The sequence below is a fragment of the Homalodisca vitripennis genome, chromosome 1 (assembly GCF_021130785.1).
Source record: "Homalodisca vitripennis isolate AUS2020 chromosome 1, UT_GWSS_2.1, whole genome shotgun sequence".
NCBI lineage: Eukaryota > Metazoa > Arthropoda > Insecta > Hemiptera > Cicadellidae > Homalodisca > Homalodisca vitripennis.
In genome coordinates, this window is record NC_060207.1 from 20,845,671 (window position 1) to 20,871,847 (window position 26,177).

Consider the following 26,177-nt stretch of genomic DNA (forward strand, 5'->3'; position numbering starts at 1 on the left):
ATACTATACAAATTTCATCTCTACTGAATATATAATGATTGTATGAAATTGACATAAATCAAAAAGTGAACTGGGTTGAGAATAGATACCTTGTCAGCGACTCCATGACTCAGATTTAATTGAATATGACAATTGGTTTAAAAATTGAACTTTTTGCGTTTAAAAAAAAAAATGATCTCTGCCACTTGTGAGCGAACTCCTCGAATGCCATGAGAATTCCAATTTGTATAACAGCATACGATGATCACACACACACTTGAATGCTTTCGATAACTTGAGAAACACACAACGTGGGATTCCGACATTCTAATATCTCTACAATCATATCTATCTGACTCAACACTTAGTCCACAGTAGATTTACCCATTCTGAATCAGAGGTAGTAGTTTTTATTTAGAAATCGAAGCATTCTTTTCAAAAAATTTTCAAATATCTTGTTTAAGATTGGCAAGATAGAAATAGGGCAAAAATTGTCATTTTTTTAATTGGTGTTATTTTGTAAACTTTTAGGAGAAAGGGAAAAACTCCTGTATGAAAAGACATTTTGTTAAAGGACTCACAATATGCTTTGAACATTTTTTGATAAGCCATATAAATTGAGGTTGTTCAATTTTTTTGGCTGAAAGCTGCTGAATAATTTGTTTGAGTTCTTCCTCTACCACCAGTTGCAGAGACTACTGGAATCAATCTTCATTTGAATCATTTTAAATCAAACTGAGGACTGCGTTGTGGGCCTTGCTCACAAGCAACAGATGCAAAGAATCTATTAAACTCATTAGTTAACCACTGCTGCATTGGCCACAGTCTATTATCAGTTTTGACTTTTATTGGTTTGTGAAAGATTTTTAGAGGATAAAATAGATTTAGAGACATCAGAGTATTTGCAGCTTGGATTCCTTTTCTATAAGTTTTCTTTTAATTTCAGAAACAAATTTTTAATAGGTAATTTGTAGTTTTTTTTTTTTTTTTTTTTTTTTGTTAATTTCTAAGTAAAACTTTAGTGTCTCTCAGTATCAGAATTTCTTTTGTGAGCCATTTGTTTTTTGTTACTTTGTGCCAAACTTTGAGGGCAGTATTTGTAGAAATTAAAATTTAGAAAATTTCACTTTTTTATTGAAAAGTATAGGTTGAGGAGAGCAGTGTTTTCTGACCTTGTGTCTCTTATAGATTTTTTTTTTTTTTTTTTTTTTGTGGGGGGGGCTGCCTTTGAATCTGAGTTCCACTAATTATAACCTCTTGGCTATAGTGGTCAGAAATTGCTGTATTGATAGCAGAGACTGTTATGTTAGAAATATTCGAATTTATATCATCAGTGATCATTTGGGTTGTGCCTATCAATGTTGTAGGGAATTTAACAAGCAACTGAAGGACAAATGACCTTAAAAAATCCTCCAGACATTTTGTGTGTAGGTGGGTTTTGTTCAAACCGTTAATATTAAAGTAGTGACTTTAAAAAAACAAATTTTTCATAATGCATCCACTATGACAATTTTTTTATTAAATATTTGTCAAGTCTGTCAGTCAAACATTCAAGGAATGTGAAAAAAATTCTTTACTTCCACTAGAAGACCTGTGAATGCCAATAATGATCAAACATAAATGTTGTATACAAAATCAGTTCAGTTATCTATAGAATTTAATCGGAAAAAACTTTTATAAAATCACATGTTTTGGGACCTTTTATTTAATTGTTTATTTTTTATTAATGATTAAGATATCTAGATGAAAACAAATCAATCTTAGTATTTATAAGCCAATAGCTGTCTTTGTTTGAGACACTGTGGTTCAAAAACAGACTGATTTTAGTTTTGTACATCTACAGACAGTGGGTAGTGGTTAAAAATCAAACAGGCAATATAAAAATGGAAATTTTGTATTAAAACATGTTTTATTGCATAAAATATAGTGGGTTACCACAGGCAAATTAGGCTGTATCACTTGAAAATGAACTGCTTTGCTTCATCGTCATAAAACATTACCTAGGTTGTAAAAAGACATTAAATTGTATTGTGAATATAAAAAGAGCTTAATCTACATGACTGGAAATAATCCTAACTAAATCTAAAATCCTAAATTAAATATGAAATAAATATTAATTAATAATTATGAACACAATTCAATCTGAACTTACAAATCATGCAAAATCAGCATGAATATCTAAAATTTACTGAGAATGTAGGAAATTTATGTGATTGTATTCAAGAACATGAATATTTCTAAATTATTTTATTTCAATAATATTTCTTAAGATTATTCTTATATCATATTACGTTCATGACAAAAATAGACAACAGGTTTCAGTCTTATGTTTGTTTTAGAAACTTTAAAAATCGTTTGAAAAAATTCAACAAAACCAGAGATTTTCTGAATTTCTCAAAATTTTTCAGAAAATGCCTCTATAATTGATAATAACATTTATAATTATAGTATTTTGAAAAGATTTCACAGGACACAATCACACGTAATTATTGGCACACTCAAGGAGTTAAATTATATCATAAATCTAATTTCAAAGTACTTACATATTATTATTAACACTATATTATACACTAAAACATTCATACTTTGACTCACACATTTTTATTAATATTACAATAAATAAACTTAGTATAAATAATATACTTAGTTGTTTGGTTGAACTATAAGTATTTATATTTTAAAGTTGTTTTGGAACTCTTACATGACAAACTGGTTACAACTGAGTCCAGCTTTTATAATTTACCATTTGAGAACAGAGTAAAGGAATAATCTGAATGATTTAAGAAAATCATTGATACCTTTTACACAAACCAGACTTCTAATAATAAAGCAGGATTATTATTTAGGATGGCATAGAAAAAGTAAATACATCTCTATTGAAAGAAATTACAATAAAAGTTTGCAAATGTGAAATGTAATATCAAAATCAGTATATAGTTTGAACACAATATAAATAACAATGACATTAAAACTGAATATTGCAAAACTTACTTTCAATACAGAGTGGCTGACCTTGTAACACTGTCAGTCAACAACCCCCAACATTTTCTAAATCCAAGCAAACTTCCATTTACTATCAAAAGATGTTGCTTTATTTATTGCAAATGGCAAAATATGAGATTTATTATTATTTAATGGGGTGTCAATAAAGGTAGTTTTTGGGTTCTTCAACTGGCTCTCCACAGATACCATGGTGTTGTTTCCCGACCAATGATCTAGATCTGCAGTTTTCCATTTGCAGAAAACAGTCGTTGGAGTAGGTCTTGTTATCCGTTCCGCAAATAGGATCGTAAATGGTAGGACAGATCCGGTTGCAACCCTTGAACTGGAACCCTTGTAAACATCTTTTCATGGGCACCACAAATACGTGTTTTCTGAAACAAAAGAAACAATGTTATGGTTTAAGGGTCACCAATATTATAGGAGGGCCCACATTAAATGAAATGTGGATGGCTTTGGTTATTGTTAGAAAGATTACCAAATTATATAAAACACTAGGTATATATTATTCATATTATGGCGGCCATTTAAAAGATTAAAACCTAAATAACTTGAAAACCAACCGTTTTTTAATGGCCGCCATTTTGAAAATAAACACAAGATTTTAAAAAAAAATATTTTTTTTACAACTTATGTTCATGTTTATAATATGTATGCCAAGTTTCAACAAAAATCGGTAAACCCGTATTAAAAATAAAATTAATTATATGTAAAAAAAACAAAATGGCCGATCTAAGGTAAACGAAGCAAGATAGGACTATACATTATATAACATTTTTCGTTCAGTTTGACCTCCTGAACAATTTGGTGAAGTTTGGTCCTGTAATTTTGGGACACCCAGTATACAGTCTCCAAACATACCCTAATTAAATTAATACATCAAAGTCCCTTTATCTACGATATCTAAAATAAATTGTAGAAAAAAACTGAACTTAAACCTAAGAATGTTGGAGGTTTTATTGTTCACATAAGTGTATTAGTGCCAAATTACAGTTAAAAAGAATAAAAGACAAAAATTTGAAAAGAAAACACCACCCCCTCTACCATTTTTTGTGTGGTGATTGAAATTTTGCAGTTCAATTGTACAAGACTCAGCTTTCCTCAGCTAAGGTTTTCCAAGTCTAACAAGAACATTTCCTCCATAAATTTGTTGCTTATAATAGTCGCAAACAAATAATTGGCTAATTTGTACTCACCCACAATTGTCACGTTTCATTTCACACTCGTTCCTGTAAAACTTGTTGTCGGACCCACACACGAAGTTACGCTCCGTACCACACACCTGGTTACAGGCAGCCGTTGTGGCACAGTGATGTAGAGGAACATCCACCACTCTCTGACCACAAGTAGCTTTCTTCAGCTCACACAATGACCTGCAGCCAGAGGTATTTCAGTATCTTCTTAAAGTTTGCAATAACCAGAGAGATGTATGAAATAGGTTATTCGGTAGATTTAAAACTTAAAAATTATGATTACATTTTTTGTTATAACCCATAATATATTTTTGTTATTATGGGTTATAACAAAAAATGTAATCATAATTTTTAAGTATATATATATATATATATATATTGAACTTCAAAATAATAAATAAGAAAATATTAACAAACGATTTCTATATTTCGGTTCAAACTGTCTTTAGGAAATTAAACAAAGTTATAGAATTAATTGAAAGATGTATATTTATAATGCATCCTACTGGATGTGACAAGAAATGTCATTCTGCAATATGGTGTTTTGTACAGCTGAGATCACAAAATTAGATTTACAGAAATCAAAAACTATTTACATTTTGATTTTCAATTGTTATAAATGTTGATTAAAAGTTTGCTATATGTCTTATCTGTCATGATCTGGCACTATTTTTTCTCCTTAAAATGTTTTGTTAATCAAAATATCCTCATACATACAGAAAATGTACTTAATTATTCACTAATGACATTAATTAAGATTATATGACACTTCAGTCTAATAGTTATTTTATCGCATGATATGAAATGATATAAAATTGAATAATAAAATATAGGTATTTTAAGTTACAGTAGTATAGCTATTTTCATATATATGATCACACCTTTAATAGTAATGATTTAATAATAAATAATTAGTAAATTATTACTTATATATGTATATGTACATAAATATACATATATCATAATTGTATAATGAATAAAAAACTAAGTAGGCTACATGTAATTATAAAATGTAGCAAACAAAACAGTGTAATATTAAGTTTCATTTTACTATTTTGATGAATAAGTGTGTCTGACAGCTTGTGACACATTGTACATTGTCAATGTATGTGTGGCCATTACTAAAATACCATACAAATGATTTTACTTTATTTGAATCAATTTGATGGAACAATATTGTTATTCAGTGCATTAAAAAGAGCTGGCAATAATTAATTGTAAATAACTATAATTACAACATTGTTTTATTCGATAATTCAAGTATTGCTAATCAACAAATGGTACCCTGATTTGATTGTGGTTGTGGCCGCTCACTATACTGTAGCCAAATTGCTCAATCTTTTTCACAATAGACTAGATTTTGTTTTTAAACCGTGCACATTGGCTCTTGTCCCTTGAATATTACATGTGAATAATGCACGTGTAAACAGCATTGATGCATTAAGTCAATTTAGTTCTACACATACCTGTAAACATTTCCATCCGATCCACAAGTGGGCGAGACTTCGTCAGCATCACATTCCTCAGGGCAGTTGTCAGGTGCTAGTAGAGGAACGCACTTGCCCATGTGAGCCAGCTGGATACCCTTCCTAATAACAGTAACATTTGAACATGAACTTGCAAAACCTCATATGTTTTGGTAATTTTGTTTTATTTATTCTAAAACAATAATAACCTCAATATTATAACCTGAATCATTTCAAACTTTCCCATACATGGATTCATGTCTTGAAACACTGAATTTGCTTTAATCGACTGCTGTAAAAGTTGTAAAGCAAAAATCACACTCACATGCAAGTAGCAGCTTGAAGATGGCACATGCTATTGTAGGTTTTTGCATCACTGCCACAGACAGGATCCACAGGATTGTCGGGACACGAGTGTTTGCTGCATTTTATGAGCTTGTTACGACATTTTTCAATGTCTACTTTCTTCACAGCACGTTTGGATATTAATCTATAAACATAAAACAAACATTACAATTTTTCATAGATAATAACAATTTAGTTCAATATTATTTATGTTGTTTTATACAAAAGAAAGATGAAGAACAGCCAACAGAGAATGTGCTTCCAATTCCCTTCTATATAAAAATAATTCTCTGCTAATTAACTGCTAAATCCTCCGTAATGGCTAAATCCTATAATATAATGGTTTGTGGTGAATGGCTTTGTACATTCAATGGTAACACTTCCACAACAGACTAATGGCTGAAATATCTCATCAATCATTACTCTATTTCTTCTGTATACTCTATTGGATTATGTAGCTTGTAGCTATGAATACTTCTCTTCAATCACGTAGATGGCTAAGTCTTTAACCAACATTTTTCTGGTTAATCGATTGGCTTAAACCTCTCTTAGTTACTATAACTTCTTACTGATTGTTAAAATCTATACTTAACATTCACGGATTTAGCTATCTAAATGACCAGGAAAATCTAAAGAAAAATTGGAATTTATAGTCTAATGTTCCTGATGCCAAAGTCATTAGAAAGGATTATTAACTAACGATATTTTTCATCATGCAGATAGAATTATTAGCCTATTTACTGTTCCAGCATCTACTGCACAGTACAGTTAATTACAAAAACAACAATATGCTGTTTAGGAACTTTAATTCATGGTTTAAAATAATTAGTGTGAGTTAACATTTTTTTTCAACTGACTCATGGAAACCTTTTGTTGAGATTTCATCATGTTTCTTTGGAGATCTTAGTGAGTGACAGGTTACTGATAGAATACTTTGGAAGAGTAGAACTTCCAACTATGAAGTTACATATACCGTTCACAATGTACTTTGAACTGCAAGTGTATCGACTTACTTCAAGTGTACTTGAATCATATTTTACTGTTGTTACTGCATCATTAGGAGGACTATATATTTTTAAATTTTATTTATCTGTCATCAAATGTTTCAAGATTGTGAAAGACAGCACAACTTATTATAACTTTCCACCAAATTTACTTCATCAAAATTTAAAGATACATTTCAGGACTTTCAAACATTTATGGGCAACTCAAACATTGAAATCCATGATAAATTAGCTAACGGATATCAGAGCAATATCTTCCAAAATTACTTCCTTATTTCTAAAGGTGATTCTAATTTATAGCTTATAAAGTGTTATGGACTACAGTATTATAATCTTAAACTCACCCACAGTTGAGCATCTTCAGCTCACATTCACTGCGGTAGATGTTGCCGTCTGAGCCACAGGTAAGGCGTTCCCGCTCATTCTGACAGGACGTCGGACAGGCCGCAGCAGCTCCTTGGTGACGCTCCTGGCTCATGCAGAAAGCCATTGGCACCTCGAATACATGCTTCCTGCAACAATCTGCTAGTGCTCAAAATGGAACAAGAGTCTAATGTACAAGATCTGCAATATGTGGCAGCAGTCACATAATGTAGCCTTACAATCAAAATATGTTTCAGATTGATGTTGTGTATATTGTTACAATTGAGAAGTGAACATAATAAAAAATACAATACAATAAACGGTGAGGGGTGCAAGTCCCTATAACATCTTCCATTACGCTTACTACATAGGTGCTTTATTTCATGGTGGAAATTGAGGATACTATTTGTAATTGATTGAAGATCTTGAAAAAGTCTTTGGAATATAGCCAAGCTCTCTGACTCAAGGCAGTAATGACTAGACATGATAAAAAATCTAGGTTAAGTTTCATTGCTCGTTGTCTTTACAAACCTTCTCAATTAGTCACTGGTAACAATTATATGGAGATATTAGCTTTAAAAAACTAGAACACTGAAAGAAATAGTCAAATTAAAGGAAATGAACTGTAAATCATAATTTACCAAGGCCTTGCTTGTACTGATGAAAGGGTATTAACAACAGGGCCCTACAACTTAACAACAATAAATTCACCTTTTTGCAAATTATAGATTGCAAAACAAAGATGAGGCAGACTTCCTAGCCTTGAGAGTAGTTTGGCCTTCAGAGATGATATATTGGAATTGTTTCTATGTAATATTACATAATAACATGACATCATTACACCTTCTCTTCCAGTTACCTACGGTATTGTAATCATGTATTCTCTGCACTAACCATCAGCTACACCAATATTCCAATGTTTTTGCAAGAAGAAAATGTAGGGATTGTTGTTTATTTATATGTTTACTCAAAGTGTATCTAACTTATCAGGGTTTTACAACATTTCAAAAGTATTTTGTAGAGTTGTCCTTATTAGGAGTTCCATATGTGTTTAGTTTCAAGTTTCCCTCACGAAGTTGTGTAATTATTTAAAATTAATTGTGCAACTCAAATAAAAAAATAAAACGTATCTACATCTTTTGAAAACCTATTAAACAAATTCAATATTTTTAATGAAACAACGAAACATGAGATTAAGATTTGTTTTTATATCACCAAATCTTATAGAACTTTTAAATGTAGTATTGTAGGAAGTATGGATTGTCATATAAGTATTCAGAGATGAGCTATGAGAAACGTAGGATGATTTTAGATTTTAATATGACTTGTTTCTCTTAGACCACAATAGCTGTTGAAAATTTTAAATAAGTCTATAATGAAATGTTTATGTTAGATGTTGCCGTCCTTAACATAGCATAGCATAGGTGTCCATGTTATATGGACACTTTTCAAAAGAAAACATGAAATACGTAACACTGTATTACTGGTTTTAACGATACCTGAAACTGTTCTTATGTGCAAGTAAAATTGATTCCCTCAACAAGCCTTACTGACTTGTACCATTACCCGCAGTTTTTGGCCTTCATCCTACAGGAGTTGGAATAGATGTTCCCATCGGAGCCGCAGGTGGGCTTGGAGACCCTCCAACAGGACTCTCGACAGTGACGAGTTGTCTGGCAGTGCTTCTTAGAAGTCCTCACCACACCTTGCCTGATGACAAATAGTAAAATGGATGGAAACAGTTCATTCATGACTTGAGCAATATCAGAATGGTTAGTATTGTGTTACCGACCCACAAGTTAGCAGCTTCATCTGGCAAGTGTTGGGGTAGACGTTGCCATCCGAGCCGCAGATAGGTCCATCCATAGGAGCTTGATCACAAGCCACAGGACAGTTCTCTCTGTGAGCTGAGATGTTGTTGCAAGAGCCCAAGTGAGACAGGCCAATTCCTATCCTGAAAAAGTTTTATTGTTAACTATCTGAGTTTTGGAATGCCTGTAAGCACTTCTTGTTTAGAATACAACATTATTATAAGTTGAACCTCAGGAGAAAAAATGCAAGATTGTAATAATGTTTAGTTATTGTTGTCTAATTATCTACAGGGAGAACATCATTAATTGTGGGATTATATTTATAATCAGATGAAACATATCTTAAATCCTCATAACATTTTTGTGCAAATGCTGAAAGCCAATTTGTATTATACAAACACAAAACATTGTTTTTTGTGAAATCTATAGAGAATTTGAATCTATAGTTTTTGTAATTAAGAGAGAGACAGAGGGAGTATCGAAAGAATTAAAAATGTCAAACAGTTATTTTCTTATATTAGGAAACTTTCAGACAATGAACGAAAATGACAACTATATCATGTTTGCTCCCCATGGTAAAACTATTACTTGAAATGTTTGTTTTAAATGTGTAATTGTTAGTTTTAAATGTGTCAAGTTAAAAGAATTAAAATATTAGAAAAAAATTATAATTACTTTAACCCTTTTCATACCCTCACATTTCTACACCCATCAAAATTTTCACAACTGACAAGATCACAACTTGAGAAATTCCTCTATTGATTTAGTACAGTACAATTTTAAAAATAAAAATAAACCAACTTTATAAACCTGTGAAAATTACAGTAGTAAAATAAAGGAAATAAAAGGTGAAAAATCATTTTTATTAGTGGAAACAGATGTTATTCAATGCTTATCACACAGTTTTTGAAGCCATATCAAATATCATTATACATGTCTGAGTAGACCTGTCTGTGGTGAGTCTCTTTTTGTGCCATCCAACATATTATCATTCCATCATGGGCATATTAGAGAAATAAATATACCTGGGTATTGGTATATTGCTAAACTGACCATAAGTTTATATGGTTTATAAGTTTTAACAATTAAAATTTTATATGTTTTGATATTATAACTTTAATTTTACCTTGTTTGTCTGGTAGTATTGTTTGTTGCATATATATTAAAAATCGTAGATATGTACCATTAGTAATTATATTATAAACCCATTTATCACATTAACTAGTGACTTAAAAGTCACTATATCATCTTCTGTAATAATGGCTTACCTACAGATTTCTACCTGCAACATACAGCGGTTGAGGTAGGTCCTGCCGTCTGTTCCACACACAGGCTCTAGTTCTTTACCACAGCGATGTTCACACTTTGCTCCCTGAGCCCTTTGACAGCCATTGCTGGTAACTGTTATGCCTGCAACATACAGCGGTTGAGTTAAGCCCTGCCATCTATTCCACACACAGGCTCTAGTTCTTTACCGAAGCGATGTTTACACTTTGCTCCCTGAGCCCTTTGACAGCCATTGCTGGTAACTGTTATACCTGCAACATACAGCGGTTGAGGTAAGTGCTGCCATCTGTTCCACACACAGGCTCCAGTTCTTTACCGCAGCGATGTTCACACTTTGCTCCCTGAGCCCTTTGACAGCCATTGCTGGTAACTGTTATATCTGCAACATACAGCGGTTGAGGTAAGCCCTGCCATCTGTTCCACACACAGGCTCCAGTTCTTTTACCGCAGTGATGTTCACACTTTGCTCCCTGAGCCCTTTGACAGCCATTGCTGGTAACTGTTATACCTGCAACATACAGCGGTTGAGGTAAGTCCTGCCATCTGTTCCACACACAGGCTCCAGTTCTTTACCGCAGCGATGTTCACACTTTGCTCCCTGAGGTCTTTGACAGCCATTGCTGGTAACTGTTATATCTGCAAAATACAGCGGTTGAGGTAAGCCCTGCCATCTGTATCTCACACAGGCTCCAGCTTTTTAGTGTTGAAATCCAAAAACCATATAAATGAAATCAACCTTATTATACAGTATCCCATAATGTTATCATTAATAAACTTGTAATTTAAAATTTAAAGCCTAAATTACTTTATTAATTAAATTATAATTAGTAATAGATTTGTAATGTATCCCCCTCACTGTTAAAGTTTTCAAGGGAATAGTGCATTGCCTGAATACTTACTTTTTACAGAAAATATTCTTAATATCTATCAGTTTGGATTTCAACAGTGTCACAGAACTGAAACTACCTTACTGAGAATAACGGACAATATCTAGTTTGCCATGGATCAAAGGTAATGCACTGAGCTAGTACAATTTAACTTTTCAAAAGCTCTTGACTGTCAATCACACTTTGATAATTGCAAATTTAAAGTAAGTAAGATTTTCTCTTCAAGTGCTTATTTGGATGGGATCTTACCTAAGTGGAGAACAGCATTCATAACACTAGATCTGACTGGAAACCTGTGGGATTCCCCAGGGATCCATTCTTGACCCTTTACTATTTTCATTTTACATCAACTGTATACCAACTGCAGTGACAGAACAAAGTTCATTCTTATGAGGATCATCTTCAGATATGTGCTCACTGTAATGTTAATAATATAAACCAAACTATAAAAAACATTAACATGGACATCCAACAGATATCACATTGGACTGAAAAGCACGGACTAAAACTTAATCCAGACAAATCAAAAACCTATTAGAATTTGGAATTTTTGATTGTTGAACACAGTTGACTTTAATATAATAATCTCCAACAAAATGTAGACAGGTCAGTTGTACCATACTGTAGTAACGTGAAGTGTTTAGGACTAACTACTACAGACACATAGATTAGACTGACTAATCTCTAAAGAGAATGCAACGATTCTTCCCTCCACATAAAGCTATTACCAGTTAAATCACTTGTTTCTCCACACTTTCCTTTTTTTATCCTGAGGGAAAAGGACGGTTTGCCCCCGCGCTTAGTCCTAAAAAGGACCTTTGCACCTCCCAAACTTATACTTGTGTCCTCAGAATCTGAGGCTTTTACAGAAACCTATCAGATTTGAGGGCTCCTGTTCTCTGATATCCTTGGGGCTGAGGAGATGTGCTCCCAGGAATCCTTTCCAAATTTTTTAAATGGCAGGACAATTTAACCAAATATGCTCTGCTGATTCCTTCTCTTCTCCGCAGAGTCTACATTTGTCAATCTGACTAAGACCCACCCTTATAAGATGTTTCCTTAGGGGGCCATGTTCTGTCAACATCCCTAATATTAGTCTTATATCCTACTTACTCTGATCAAGGAGAGCTGCCCACCCTTTAGCGTAAGGAGAGATAAACATTTTGGATAGTCTTAATCCTGAGCCTCTTCTCCAAGTAATGTTTCTTATGCTCTTTTCCCTATTTTTTACAAGACCTTTGCTGTTCGAGAAAGCTATCCCGCACCCTCCAGGCCCCACCATTATGGACTCCTCTCCCTTCTTGGCGAGGATATCTGCTTTTTCATTTCCATGAATGCCCTCATGGCCTGGTACCCAACTGAGTGTTACTCTGTTACTCTGTTATTTGTAGCCAGCTCAGCTAGAGCATTCTTAAATTCTCAGACTGCTTTCGAGTCAAACGAACAGGTATCATGTGCCTTTAGTACATCCTGGCTATCAGATAGTATCAAGTATTTTGCTCCTTTGTCCTCATATGTATGAATCTTCTGGAGCATGATTCTAATGCCATGACTTCCGCTTGGAAGACCGTGACATGTTTCCCCAGAGGCACTGCTATGTTAACTTCTGGTCAGTATATTCTGTATCCCGCCCTAGAGTCAAGGTGTGAACCATCTGTGTAAACTGTAAAACTTCAGAATTCCTTTTGTAGGGTAGGCCTCCTTTTTAATTTATTTCTCCCTTCTATCGATAGTGACAGTATATGGTTTTTCAAAGGAGGAAAAAACCCTATACTGTCTTTATAAATGGAAGGGAGAAATGAATTTAATTAATAATGGATTAATATACACTTTCCTTACATGCTGTGGTGACATTAACCTGAAAAATATATTGCAACAAGTTCAGAATTATTGTTTACATTTGTTTTGTACAATTTAAGGTGATATGAACATAAAGATTGAAGATCTAAGAGCTTTTAAATCTTCACTTTGCTTTTACCATTCTACACCTTGATTTCAAAGATATTTTTTTACAATTTTAAATTTATTTCTGACAAAGTGGGAGCAAGGGTGGGTGTTCACTTGTACTGATTCATTAATGCTACGAATTCCTCATGACAGAACAACTGTTTTTTAGCAAATCATTTGTAGTTTGCTGGCCATTGATACGCGGAATTCCCTCCCAGTGTCCTTAAAATGTTTGGTCAGCCGGGAATCAGGATCAGATTGCTTCATCTGTTACTGCTCTTGGCTATAGTGCCTAGGGCTGCTAGGCTTGGTTAAATGCAGGTAGAGTGAATGTTTTAATGGGAGTAGAGACCTTTTTTTTCTTTCATTTTATATTATTTAATTTAAGTACAGTACTTCATTTTTTGTATTAGTCTATATATTAGATTAGAAAACTACTATTGTATTATATAATTTATGTTTAAATTAAAAATTAACTTAAATTAATGAAATATAATGACAATTTTTGACAAATAATTAACTTTGTCTGGAAAATAAAGAATTCCTTCATTCACTCATTCATTCATTTAACCATTCATCACCAAGTCTTCAACTTTGATCCTAGGTCACAGGATTTTACATTGGATACTATCAGTGAAAGGATATGGTACTTTAACAGTGTGGTGTTAACATGAAACCCTTTTACTGCCAAGTCTGATAATAGTCCACTATTATAATCAAACTTAGCAGGATCTCAAGCTGAGAGTGATATCCTGCTGTGTGTGATTGTAGCAGTCTACTAGGTATTATAGTACATTAGCAGAGAAGGGATATGAATGATGAGTGTTGATATTTATAAAAATATTATTAATATGCAGCTGAATGTGTTTGACAGTTTTTCATGTAAAACTCATATTATTCTTGTATTTAAATTATAAAGTACATGCAAGTTTGAAATTTTTTCTGAAAAACATTAAAGATTAATGAAAAATAAATAATACATTTGGATGGGTATTAATGGTATCTTTCAAATGAGAAATCTGCCATGTTTGTATGACAAATAGAAGGGCGTATAATATTAATAGATTTATCAAAGCATTGTCACTTTCTGGGATATATATTTTTAAAATTTATTTGTGATAAAATATTTATTGCTTATGATGTTTGCATTAATGCATAATATATTTTAATAAAACACTTGTGTAATTCCTATTTTATTACTGCTCTTATTTGTGTTATTTAATTTAAAGTAGTATATGATAAGGCAACTGTTATTGCTTTGTGCACTTCTGTAATATTTATTTTATAATAAAATATTGAATTATTAGTATTAAATTTGTATTCAATTTATAATTTTGAAAGATTTTAAAGTATTTCTTCAATTAGGTAACAGTTAGATTCATAAAATGAGAACATAAAGCTGTAGGATATCTCCATAATAGGTTAAGTGGTAGAGACTACTTTATAGTCCTAACTTCGCCTCTAATAAAGTCATTTTTCATTTCATTTCATAATAAAGTTTTACACTTAATAAGTATGGCAGGCCGGAAAATGCGTGAGTTCTGTAAACATAGTCCAGGTACTGCCCCGCATATCTTCCCCGCTTGTTTGTGATTATACACAGACAGATGTTTTTACGCATGACTGTACAACTGTGGTCTGATCAGGTGACGCGATCAACTACGTGCCTTCTATAAATTGTAAACATGTCATTGTGATGGGAGCGCCTGCAAAATAGAAAATACCACCTCCAAACAACTGTAGTTACATTACAGTCACTAGATAAATCAGAGTAGTTTTTATTACAGTAAATCCTTAAAAAACTAAACAACAAAAAGATTATTTTTACACCATCCTACACCTTTTTGGCTGTACATACAGGAAATAAAAAAATAGTCAGAAAATAAATTCACGGAACAAGGAAATGTGTATTTTATTTTATTCTTTTACCTCTACTGATGTGTAACGGATCAGTCACATTAATGTGTATTACTCTGTAGAGTTTGAAACTTGCTATTGAATGTGTATAATTTAAAACCTGTGATGAAGCTGTGTACCAGAAATTATAAAATATCGTCTAAGTAAGAATTTATAGTTGTAATAACAATGTCTTACTAGATGTAAATGTGGTGAATATGTGAAGACTTCATGATAAATCACACACTTTTAAATAAAAAAAACCTAACATTATTATAAGGAATGAGTTTTTCCCCCAATACATTCTGCAAAAATATATCAACCAATAATTAATTGTCATTAACCTTCACAGTTTACAAAATGAAGTTTTGTTGTGTTCAACATTATATAAGGAATCAACATTATATAAGGAATCAACATTATTATATGAACAATAAAATTTGTATTAACAAGTACGGTATCTGTTACTAAACTACTCATATTTTTTATTAGTCTTATGCTATTATTTTGCACATTACATTTGTTGCATTGTTTTATGATTTAGCCTAACTTGTTAGTTTTAAGCTAAGCATAAAGATTAAAAGAGACGATTGTGGTTTATCACTAGTTAGCACTACCTTACTAGTTATTGTACTGGTATAGTCTCGTCAGGGCCGTAGTCAGGAAAGAAATTTGGAGGGTTAAGACGAAATTGGGGGGGCTTCCAATTTCAAATTTTTTAAACTCTCAAATTTAAGAAGCAAAATATTAAATTTTGCACAAGATATTTACGCCTTTGAACAAGTTGTATTGACGCTTCATATTTATAATTGCACTGCTTTTTATTAGGATGTGGAGGATTAATAACTGAAATTGATTAGATTTATGTAGTAAATGTAATTACAAGAAAGGTGCAATTTATTTTCTGCAAAACACAGTACATAGTATAAAAATCCACATTGAGAAATGATATGTGAAAGAGTTTCATAAAAGTAAAATTTCTTTACTCTGAGCCATCGTATCTAGATATTTGCTCTGGAAAAACTTATATTTTCCGGTAGTTAACAGAAAATAAGGCAAGTGCATTCAACCGCTCATTCACCATTTTGTTCCTTAAAAAGTTCTTGACCCGTTTAAATGTTGAGAACGATCTTTCAGCAGTACATGTCAGTAATACTGAATTATTTACATATTAATAATTGTTTGCTAAAAAAGTATAAAGAAAAAATTAAAATTTTAGGGTCCGGACCCTTGGACCCCTCGCTGGTACGTCCTTGATGGTGGTCGAATGTCAGTATTGTATCCAGGAGTGTGTAGAAGCTGGGAGTGGTATCGCGATCCTTTATAACACTTAAAATATTGGTAAAAAGTGTGCTATCATATTAGAAATCAGGCATTCCTATGTTTAACTAGGCATATTGGACTTTAATTTTCAACAGGGAGACCATAATACACGTCATACTCATCAAAACCAATTCAATTTGTGGTTATTTGGTTTTGGAATTTGCCATAAATTAAGACAGGGTGTAATTTACAAAATCTTTTAAGGTTAGTCCCATCTATGGATCATGACAAAGACGGTAATTACTTTAAATGACTACCCAAATCTACGAAGTAAATTATTCACTATTATACCTCTGCCGCAGGTTTTCTTCTTGAGCTCGCAAAGATTTCGGTAGATGATGCCATCCGAACCGCAGACAGGCTCGCCGCCTCCTCCCTGAGGGCATATCCTCGGACATGACGAGTCTCGGGCCCCTTCCACACCTGGAACATTCGTGCGTGATGAAATTGACTGGTGCAAACTTCTACACATTGTCCCACAAACAATAGAACGTTGTGTTGTGACAACTATGGATATACACAGTCCACCTGTCCATACCTGGCGCAAATAAATATCTTTCCTTGAGAACAGAGGTCCTTATTCGTATTATGGTTATCCGTGGTCATAAGATGTGTCATGTCATACATACATCAAAACTTATATTGGTCATATTATTAGTAAAAGTAGATCGATGTTAATTAGTAAAGCAAAATTTTCGAAACTACGCGATACGGTAGATGAAGATGAAATATTGACTTGTCTCTCTACAATAATTAATTATGAACAGAGAATTGAATTTTAAGCATCAATTATTCAAAATAGAATCGTGAAGAGCTCATTTAGGTAGTTTATTGTGCTTTTTCCTAAAATTAAAATGTTTACAGTTATGGTGTTATCGAATATAACAATATTACACATGGGTAAGTGGGTTAAAATTCTGTTCTTCCGAGAAAGTTATTGAAGATCACTAAATTGTCCACTAAAATGTAATATTTTTTCAAAAGAGCGGATATTATCTTTGTGCGTCGTTCTTCAAACTCTGACCTCCACAGATAGACAGTGGTCTATCTCGTCGAATTTGTCGTCTGCATACATTAAACCTATTGGCAAGTTTGTAGTTTTCTATTTCAAACAGAACGATATTTCTGTCACCAAAACCATGTTCGGCCAGAAGAATATTCGGTTTCAGCTCGTCACAGAGTTTATTAATTGCTGATTGCGCATTTTAGCGTAAGTCCTGAGCTAGGGGCATTTGCAGGGGGATGACACTCCTTTATATTATGTTAAAGACATTACTACATTTCCTAAAAAAATGTTTCCTTGAACTGTTGTTGTTACCACCATCAGCTAGGCCTAGTATTGAGCACTCAATGATTGAAGATTAGTTCATCGATTTTCAAATTTTTTTAAAAGACATCTAATAAATTTAATAGGCCTAATTGAAAGTAAAAGGTTTAACCGCTGTATTTCACACAAGTTGGAATGTTGTTATAGGAATATTTTATTTATTTTTAGGACTCTTGAGGGGGTTACTCCCCCCCCCCCCGTAGATACGTCACTGCACACACTCCTGGTAATCCCTGGTAATCACTATTCGTCTTCTTAGTGTTAGAGAACTACTTGAATAGCACGTGAATAGCTAGCCCATACATGTCGGGTTCGCTCTCCGCAATGCCAGGGTGAAGGGTCACAGACCGTCTGCAGACCCAGACCCAGTCGTGTGCCTAGTGACCTGGTTCAGTTAAGCGGCCCCGGTCGTGAATAAATCCCGAGCAGGAAGTGCATTGTTACCACGCTGTGCCGGTTTGCTAGCGGCTGGCGCTTGTTATATCCAGCTAATGTCCTCTCACGTCACACGACACACGAGTGCGTGTGCGTGTGCTGTACCTGCCACACACGTGGGTGGTGTTCATAAATATGGCGACTCCACACTGTAATTCACTCCAGTCCTGGATGGCCATTTGTTTCAAACAAGAGTGAAGATCAAGATTCAGCAGCGGCAGGTCATGTGCCTTTAGGATTGTTAAGGCATTTTAAGCTATGAAACCCCTAAAAGGAAACCCGTTCCAAAAAATGTGAAACTCCCAGCGGAAGGCTCAGAAATCCTTTCTCGGTCTTGCTCTAAAGGAGAAATCTGTGCATTTTCACTTTTCACTTGGGGTTTGCACAGTTTGACAACGCAGGGGGCTCGCTATCTTGTCCTGCTTTCCACACGTGTCTGTCGATGACTCATAACTAGGATTTTTCCAAAAAGTACACTGTTTACAAATCGTAATTATAACTTAATAAAAATGCTCATATTAAAGAGTATTTTACATGAGTATGAATAACTAAAAATATTTTTAATCGAACAAGAAATGGTCTTGAAAAATAGTAACAGTTAAAAGTAAAAATAATACTTTTGTCTGATATGAATTATTTTTACATATTTGTTATAATTCAAACAAGGTTATTAATAACGTCGTGATAATAAACATTAAACCTGTTGTAGGGGGAAGAAAAATAAAGTTTGTGGCTTTGAAAGAATGTAGGACGTGCACCTGCGAACCCGCGACAAGACAGAAGAGCGCTTCTATCGCTTTACAGTGTTGCCGATACCAGTCCTGCAATAAACGGCAGATGTACCAGATAAAAAGAGGTTAGAATGTACCTAATGTGTCTTTTATAGATTAACATAGCAGTATATATCACTTGTATTGTTCAAAACACATGAGAGAGTTGTACAAGTTTCTTTTGCCCTAGGGCAAGAGTTGAGGTGACTCTTGCCGTGATAATAAACATTAAAAACAACTGTCGTAGGAGGAAGAAAAATAAAGTTTGTGACTTTGAAAGAATGTAGGACGTGCAACTATGAACCCGCGATGAGACAGAAGAGCGCTCCTACCGCTGTAGTGTTGCCGATACCAGTTCCGCACTAAACGGCAGATGTGCCAGATAAAACAGGTTAGAATCTACCTAATGTAAGTCTGTTATAGATTAACATAGCAGTATATATCACTTGTATTGTTCAAAACTCATCAGATTTGTACAAGTTTCTTTTGCCCTAGGGCAAGAGTTGAGGTGACTCTTGCGGTGATAATAAAACATTAAAAACTGTCGTAGGAGGAAGAAAAATAAAGTTTGTGAAAGAATGTAGGACGTGCATCTACGAACCCGCGATAAGATAGTAGAGCGTTGCTATCGCTTTACAGTGTTGCCGATACCAGTCCTGCACTAAACGGCAAGATGTACCAGATAAAAAGAGGTTAGAATCTACCCAATGTAAGTTTTTGATAGAGTAACATAGCAATCAATATACTTAACTTTTTTTGTTCAAAAAACACCAAAGAGTTAAAATTGTACAAGTTTATTTTGCCCTAGGGCAAGAATCCCCTCAACTTTCCCTTTTGAACCCTCTACCATTTAAGAAATCAAATATTTTTCCAGTTAGAATAATTAATCAGCAGCAAAGTCAACATGACAAGACTACTGCTCTGTTGATACTGCTAAAAGTATTCTTCAAACTGGTTATGCATAAGGAGCAGGAGTGCTGTATCATTCTCTCTATCTCTCCTCATTATATCAAGCTCATTATAATGTGAAGAGTAGTGACAGGTTCTGAATATGAGAATCCATACATAGCTGCAATGACTGGACAGCTTTCTAAATCCAATATTCATAAAACATGTGCGATTTTACAGCATTGCTCCTTCACCACCTCGAGAGAAACCGATGTCACCAGCAATAGAAACAGCTGTCACGAGCTCTTGGTTTTCCTCTTAAGATGCAACATCAAAACTGCACATGATTACTGTATTTCAGTGAAGGATCTAAACATCCTAGGGTGAGAATATGTAGATAAGAGGTATAGGTAAAAAGGTGGTCGCCTGAAGACTCTCCTGAGCGTTTAAAAATATTAATATTCAATAAAAATAATCAATTAAATCAAACGAATTCATTCAATCGAATTTTGGATGGGCGACGTGTTTAAAATTTCAAAACCACAAGCTTTTAAAGCTTTCCTAAAAAATCGTATTTAATAATTTGTTTGCTCCGCTACGAACACGGGCATTTAAAGTAGAACTTTTGGGAATTTTTTATAATCGGGCGTCCCAAAGAGAGTATGAAGATACAAATTTATTTTTACAGTATGTTCATGAGGTATGGCTTCAGAGAGTGCCATATTATTGACGAGGCTTAAGAGAATAACATTATTGTAATGAAATAACATGCAAAATTACACGTTTTTAATAAAATATTAATTAAGGAGATTCCATGATTTTAAAAACAAGTCAGATTTTAGGAGGTGACCTTTAATACCACACTGAAAAATAGTCATCATTATCTTTGCCTTATGTATGCAACCAACTGCCTTTGGGTATTAATATAAGGCCCCTTAGATATTACTTTAAACGCCTACATTGTGAAAGGATTGTGAGGCGCTGACATATATAGGACATTCAACAACAATGGTCGAATATGTTGTTTTCAAAAGCGAAGGGATGGAAGGTAGGCGTAATGTCGGTGGTAAACTGGTTTTAACGTATTTGTTGAATAATTGAATTGTTATCTACAGATTATATCTACCACTTAAGATACGAACACATTTTTGAATGACAGTTGAGGTTACGCGAGGGGAGGGGGGGAGGAGTTTTTCTCTACCCCATGAACTTATACGGGCTTTTCATTATATACAACACTTTTGTAGATGCCGTGTTCCAGACTGGCTAGCCCGGTAGCTGCCAAGTTCCATAGCTTAAACTAGAAACTCTGAACAGAATCTTAGGGTTTATGTAGCAATACTTTATTCATGCCAACGTGAAGTATCTCTAAAAGGTAGGTTCCTTGCCGTCTGAATCCTCACAGGCGTGTCTAATGGTTACATTAATCATTTCGGTGTGTATCCTGATTTATCAGGATGTACATCCTTTAATACATAAAACATATTAAGGGCTAATTCAAGAATACGTGAAATAAATTTAGTTAATAACTACAAAACTTGCTTTCATGCACACTTTTACTGGTCCAGGAACCGTTTGGAACAGTTTGCATTGTATGAGATACAATTCCTTAAAATAGATAAAAAAATAATATTCCCTGTAAAAAGAGGTTAATCGCAAGCCGCGCTAATTTTGTTGGAAGTAGAAATGAGAGAGTATCAAAAATATTAAATAATTTTGTTTTCTTAGATCATATATTTTTAGCCTGTTACACATAAAACATCACATAAGTAAATTGAATATAAGGATTGACATTTAACCTCTTCCTCAAGGTGTGGAAATTCAACCTACACTTGAGGAAGAAGAAGGTAGGTTTCAATCCTCGAAACGTATTGTTATATACATTTTCTAACATACTCGTACAATGATGGCAAACGACCGAAATGCTATTATCACGTCTTTATCAAGTCATTTTATGGTAATATACTTATTATTTACGTGGCAGACGGTCGGTTTTAAGCGTCTCAATCTAAGAAAAATATCATGTAGAGAAAATGTTACCGTATCATATTTTTAACCTTTTCGATATTTTCCCATTCCGGCCACCACCAAAACTAGTGTGGCTTACGATTGACTTCTTCCTTAGGAAAAATCCCTCTACCGATTTCAAGAAAACCAAGTTGTGTGCTTATGAAGCGCAAATTCCTTCTCAGCTCTTGTATTATACGTTCATTGTTACCTCAAGGTGCCAAAGCAATCACTCAACAGTTGACCTGCAAAACGACTAGAGATGTTCTCTCTTTACTTTAAAATGGTACTTCAATCCACCTTTTTATCAGCAGTGACTTGCTGGTATCTCGTTTTTACACTGCAGCAATCAACTATTTTTCGCTTGTACTGTTATATTTTTCTTGTTGGAACTGGATAGATATCCGCTACACCGTGAGTGGGAGACGGGTGTACATCATCAACTAAGAGGGGACATACACTAATCAGAGCTAATTGAGCACTTGTCCTAACCTGTATCCGCCAATGATTGACCTCTCAGTGACCTCTCTGAACTGAGCTGATCTGCTTCACCAACACTCTCTTGCGCTCGTTCAAGCCAAAATCTCTTCTGGTCCAATTGGACTCTACCATGCGGCTTTGGTAAGCAGACGGTTAATATAGTGACTTTGAAAGCTCAAACCATACGTCTAGAGAAGTAATCGTGATGGAGATAATAAAACATAAATATGAGCACAGTAGAAGTGGAAGGCCATTATTTATGCAGTCTAGACTGTAGACATGGTGTTGCGTGGTGCAAAGATAAGGACAGCGGTAGAGACTCGACGAGCGGTAGACGCGGAAGACGGATGGGCTGTCTCAGTTAGTGCCTCTGTCACGGTGTAGATACAAGCTCTATTTGTTGTCTCTGGCTACTCTACTACCCCTTCTGATCGTAATCAAGTCCTGTTCGACCAAGACACAGAGGTATATGTCAATGACACAAAGAGCATTCCTACATATCATAAGATATTAACTTCCTTTTATATAACTTATCGTAGATGCTGTGCAGTTTTTTTAACAGTCCAGTGGTAGCGCTTACATTTTTTCGTTAGTAATTGCGTGGGGGAATTTAGTTTATTATTTTTCACCTATGCTACTGAAAACAATAAAGGATCTGACACGATTTAGTCAATCTAAAATTTAATTTACACAATTAACTTAGATTTTCACATCAATTTCAGTTTGTAAAATAATTAAATGAATTTAACAGAGTATCTGGTATACAGATTAATTTAAAACTGAAGTTAGAGTGAAACATTCATTATAATTTATTACAATCAGTTTCTGGTGGTCGAGGCAAACCCAGTTATTGCAATTTCACACGATATACGAGTACGTTTTGTTTTGTCCCTCGTTATTAGGCAGATGAAACATCGGTCCTTTTATCCTCTTGGCTGATGTTCAACTTCTTTATTCTGTTTGAACATCAGCTTTTCTCTAATCTTACTTCTTTTGGAATTGTGGTCATATAGATGCGCTGCTCAATACCCTAGACCTGCTGGGGTACGCTACACCTGCGTCTAGTCAAACCTATAGCCACTTATGTCGTTAAATTATCGCTTCGGATAATGTCGTTGCTGTAATTGGCTCTGTAAATTTCAATTGCATTGACTACTCCACGTTCAGACGATGGAAAAAGATTGTTATTGGCCATCTTCTTAAATTTCTCTTTGAATACTCTATGTAGAATTCTAGATTCACAAACTTCCGACCTACCGGACAACCTGGAGGTAAAGGAACAGAAGGTTCCTGAAGTGTGGTTACTGAAGATAACTAATACATTTCTTCTTCCAAAAAACATTGATTTCGTATCACTCTTCTTTTTGAAGAATGTCTGTATTTTATCGTTTTCAATTTCGTCCAGATCTTCAACCCCCAAAGCTCTTTCATCATTACCTTCAGTTTCCCTTAATCAAAAACGTAACTGTTCTCGGTCGCGTTCAGACATACAGTAGGTATTTCACTGATTTTACTTCTAAACAACAGCTTTGCTGATCGAAGTAAAAGTGTAATAGTGAGTTTGTGATCACAAAAAGTCATTCCGTGAATTAATCATTTAAAATATCAAGACTCTGCTTAAAAAATACAATTGGAACAGGACAGGTAACAGTATTGGTGATAGCAATAGCTAGAGGGTGTCACTATAGCGGCACCGTGCTTGGACAATACAATCTCAGGACTCTGATTCAATAACGCAAGTGGAACAGAGCGGATAGTAGTGTTAGTGATAGAAATTGCTAGAGGATGTCACTGTAGCGTCACCGTGCTTGGACAATAACATGTCAGGTCTGTGATTTAATAACACAATTTGAACACGATGGATAGCAGTATTAGTGATGACAATAACTAGAGGATGCCACTGTAGCGGTACAGTGATTGAACATTAGCTGTTGGACGGACCTTATTCCGCAAAGTTCCATTCCGTTTCCTCTCTTGAAGAATCCATCGCATTCCAAGTCCTGTCTGACGAAGACACAGATCCGTAGACGTCAATGATAATATATAAAACGTCTCTAAGGAGATAACGTGGAGGGCTGTCTGGTTGTGCCAAGTCAGACAGAGAAGGAAGGAAACAGGTTTAGAAAAGAGACCGGATTATAAAAACAAAAGAAAAGACTGTAGAAAAGAGTAATATGACGGGACGCCTCGCTCCTGCCGGGTTACCTCACAAATTCTGATCTTTAATTTGCACTTTAATCGGCTTCGCCCGCTTTAAATTACTACACAAACACGAGTATCCTCATTAATTTAAATTTTAGATCAAGTCCCTTGATTTATATTTTCCCTTGACGGTCGGATCTAATTAAGGATTTCCAGCTGTTTTCGTACCTATGTCAGGTAAAGGTTTTGAAAGGCCTAATATTAACATTTTTTTATTGTTTCGCTCACGCTCGTCCACTCTTTCAGGTAGCAGTAAAAAATCATGTCTGCAGCACGATATATCGGTAACCGCTTGAGCTGGGTAGAGCGTACACATAGAATGTTTCACAGTAGCTCTGTCAGTAAATTTAAACATTTCTGATCTCGATGACAAACTAAAAAATACAAAGAATTGTGGTGAATTATTGGTTATATGAATGTATTAAGATGTCATCTTCCTTCCACTTTTTAGGTAGATTAGAATTTTTTGTACCTGTCAGTGATTTTCAGCATTTCTGATCTCGATGAAAAACTAAAAAAATACATATAACTGTAGGGAATTATTGGTTATACGAATGTATTAAGATGTGACCTTTCTTTCACTGTTTTACCCGTTTCACTGCTCCAAAGCAACAAATATGATGATAAAAGTAAAACAGAGATTTAACAGTTGTAAATTATGATAATATTTATCACAGATAACAGGAGTTAATCAGTAGAACTGGATGTTTTTGGTGCGTAGTCATGTTTTACAGGCGGGGCGGAGCAGAAAATGAAAATACAATTAGGGCCTAACCACCAAAACTCTAGACTCTGTGTGATGACTAGAGGGCAATTCGATGGGGCCTATCACTAGCAGTACTTCGTCCCCTTTATTAGACACGTTTGTTCCGAGTAATAAACCACTTTTTTATCACATGGAAAACAAAATTAAAACCTAGGCCTAAACATTTTATTTTCTTGTGTCTTACAAACTCAAAAAGTCGTACTGTAAGGTTTATGTATTAAAACAGCTGTCATTTATGAAGTATCATGAAAAGATGTTTATCGATTTTTAGTCCTCATTCGAATAATTCATTTGGGTGTTTTAATAAAGCAACTATTTTATGAAACATATTCTTAGCTACGTTATATCTACCCACCACTTTCAACTTCTTAAATTGGCGTTGGTAAAGAATTCACAATTTTAAGACAAGTTGATACAATGCAGATGAAAATATGAAGATTTTTATACAAATATAGTCTTCTTTCAGATGTGCCCTCTGCGAGGAGCGCAATGGCTTCTACTAAGTTTGGGTTTTTATTCAACGATGAAATATCCATGGAATATTATTATCTTTGGAAGGGAAGGATGGGCTTATGTACGTTGGTATTGTAACTAAGCAACAAAACGTTAACCCTTCATAAATGGGAATGAGTTGTATACATTGGTTAAACAGAGAAGAAAGAGTAGATAGGCAGAAAAATACATATTACACAGTCATTTTTAATTTGGCTTCGTCCTAAAAAAACGTTTGAAAACCGAGTTGTAATGATAAGAAGTAAACACAACAAAACAAATCTATTTCCGTAGATATCGCGACTCACT

The 26,177-nt window shown here is 34.2% G+C and overlaps 1 protein-coding gene across 1 annotated transcript in view; it reads right to left on the bottom strand.

Moving 5' to 3' along the window:
- Positions 1–1,857: 1,857 nt before the first annotated feature.
- Positions 1,858–26,177, bottom strand: part of LOC124357928 (serine protease inhibitor dipetalogastin) — a 61,718-nt gene continuing 37,398 nt past the window's right edge. The window contains exons 2-10 of the mRNA XM_046810055.1: positions 16,793–16,924; positions 10,430–10,571; positions 9,143–9,304; positions 8,917–9,060; positions 7,332–7,499; positions 5,964–6,128; positions 5,639–5,761; positions 4,176–4,352; positions 1,858–3,353 (exon numbers count right to left, since the gene is read on the bottom strand). Coding sequence (XP_046666011.1) covers positions 3,122–3,353; positions 4,176–4,352; positions 5,639–5,761; positions 5,964–6,128; positions 7,332–7,499; positions 8,917–9,060; positions 9,143–9,304; positions 10,430–10,571; positions 16,793–16,924 — 1,445 coding nt within the window. The 3' untranslated portion in view covers positions 1,858–3,121. The remainder of the gene's footprint in view (positions 3,354–4,175; positions 4,353–5,638; positions 5,762–5,963; positions 6,129–7,331; positions 7,500–8,916; positions 9,061–9,142; positions 9,305–10,429; positions 10,572–16,792; positions 16,925–26,177) is intronic.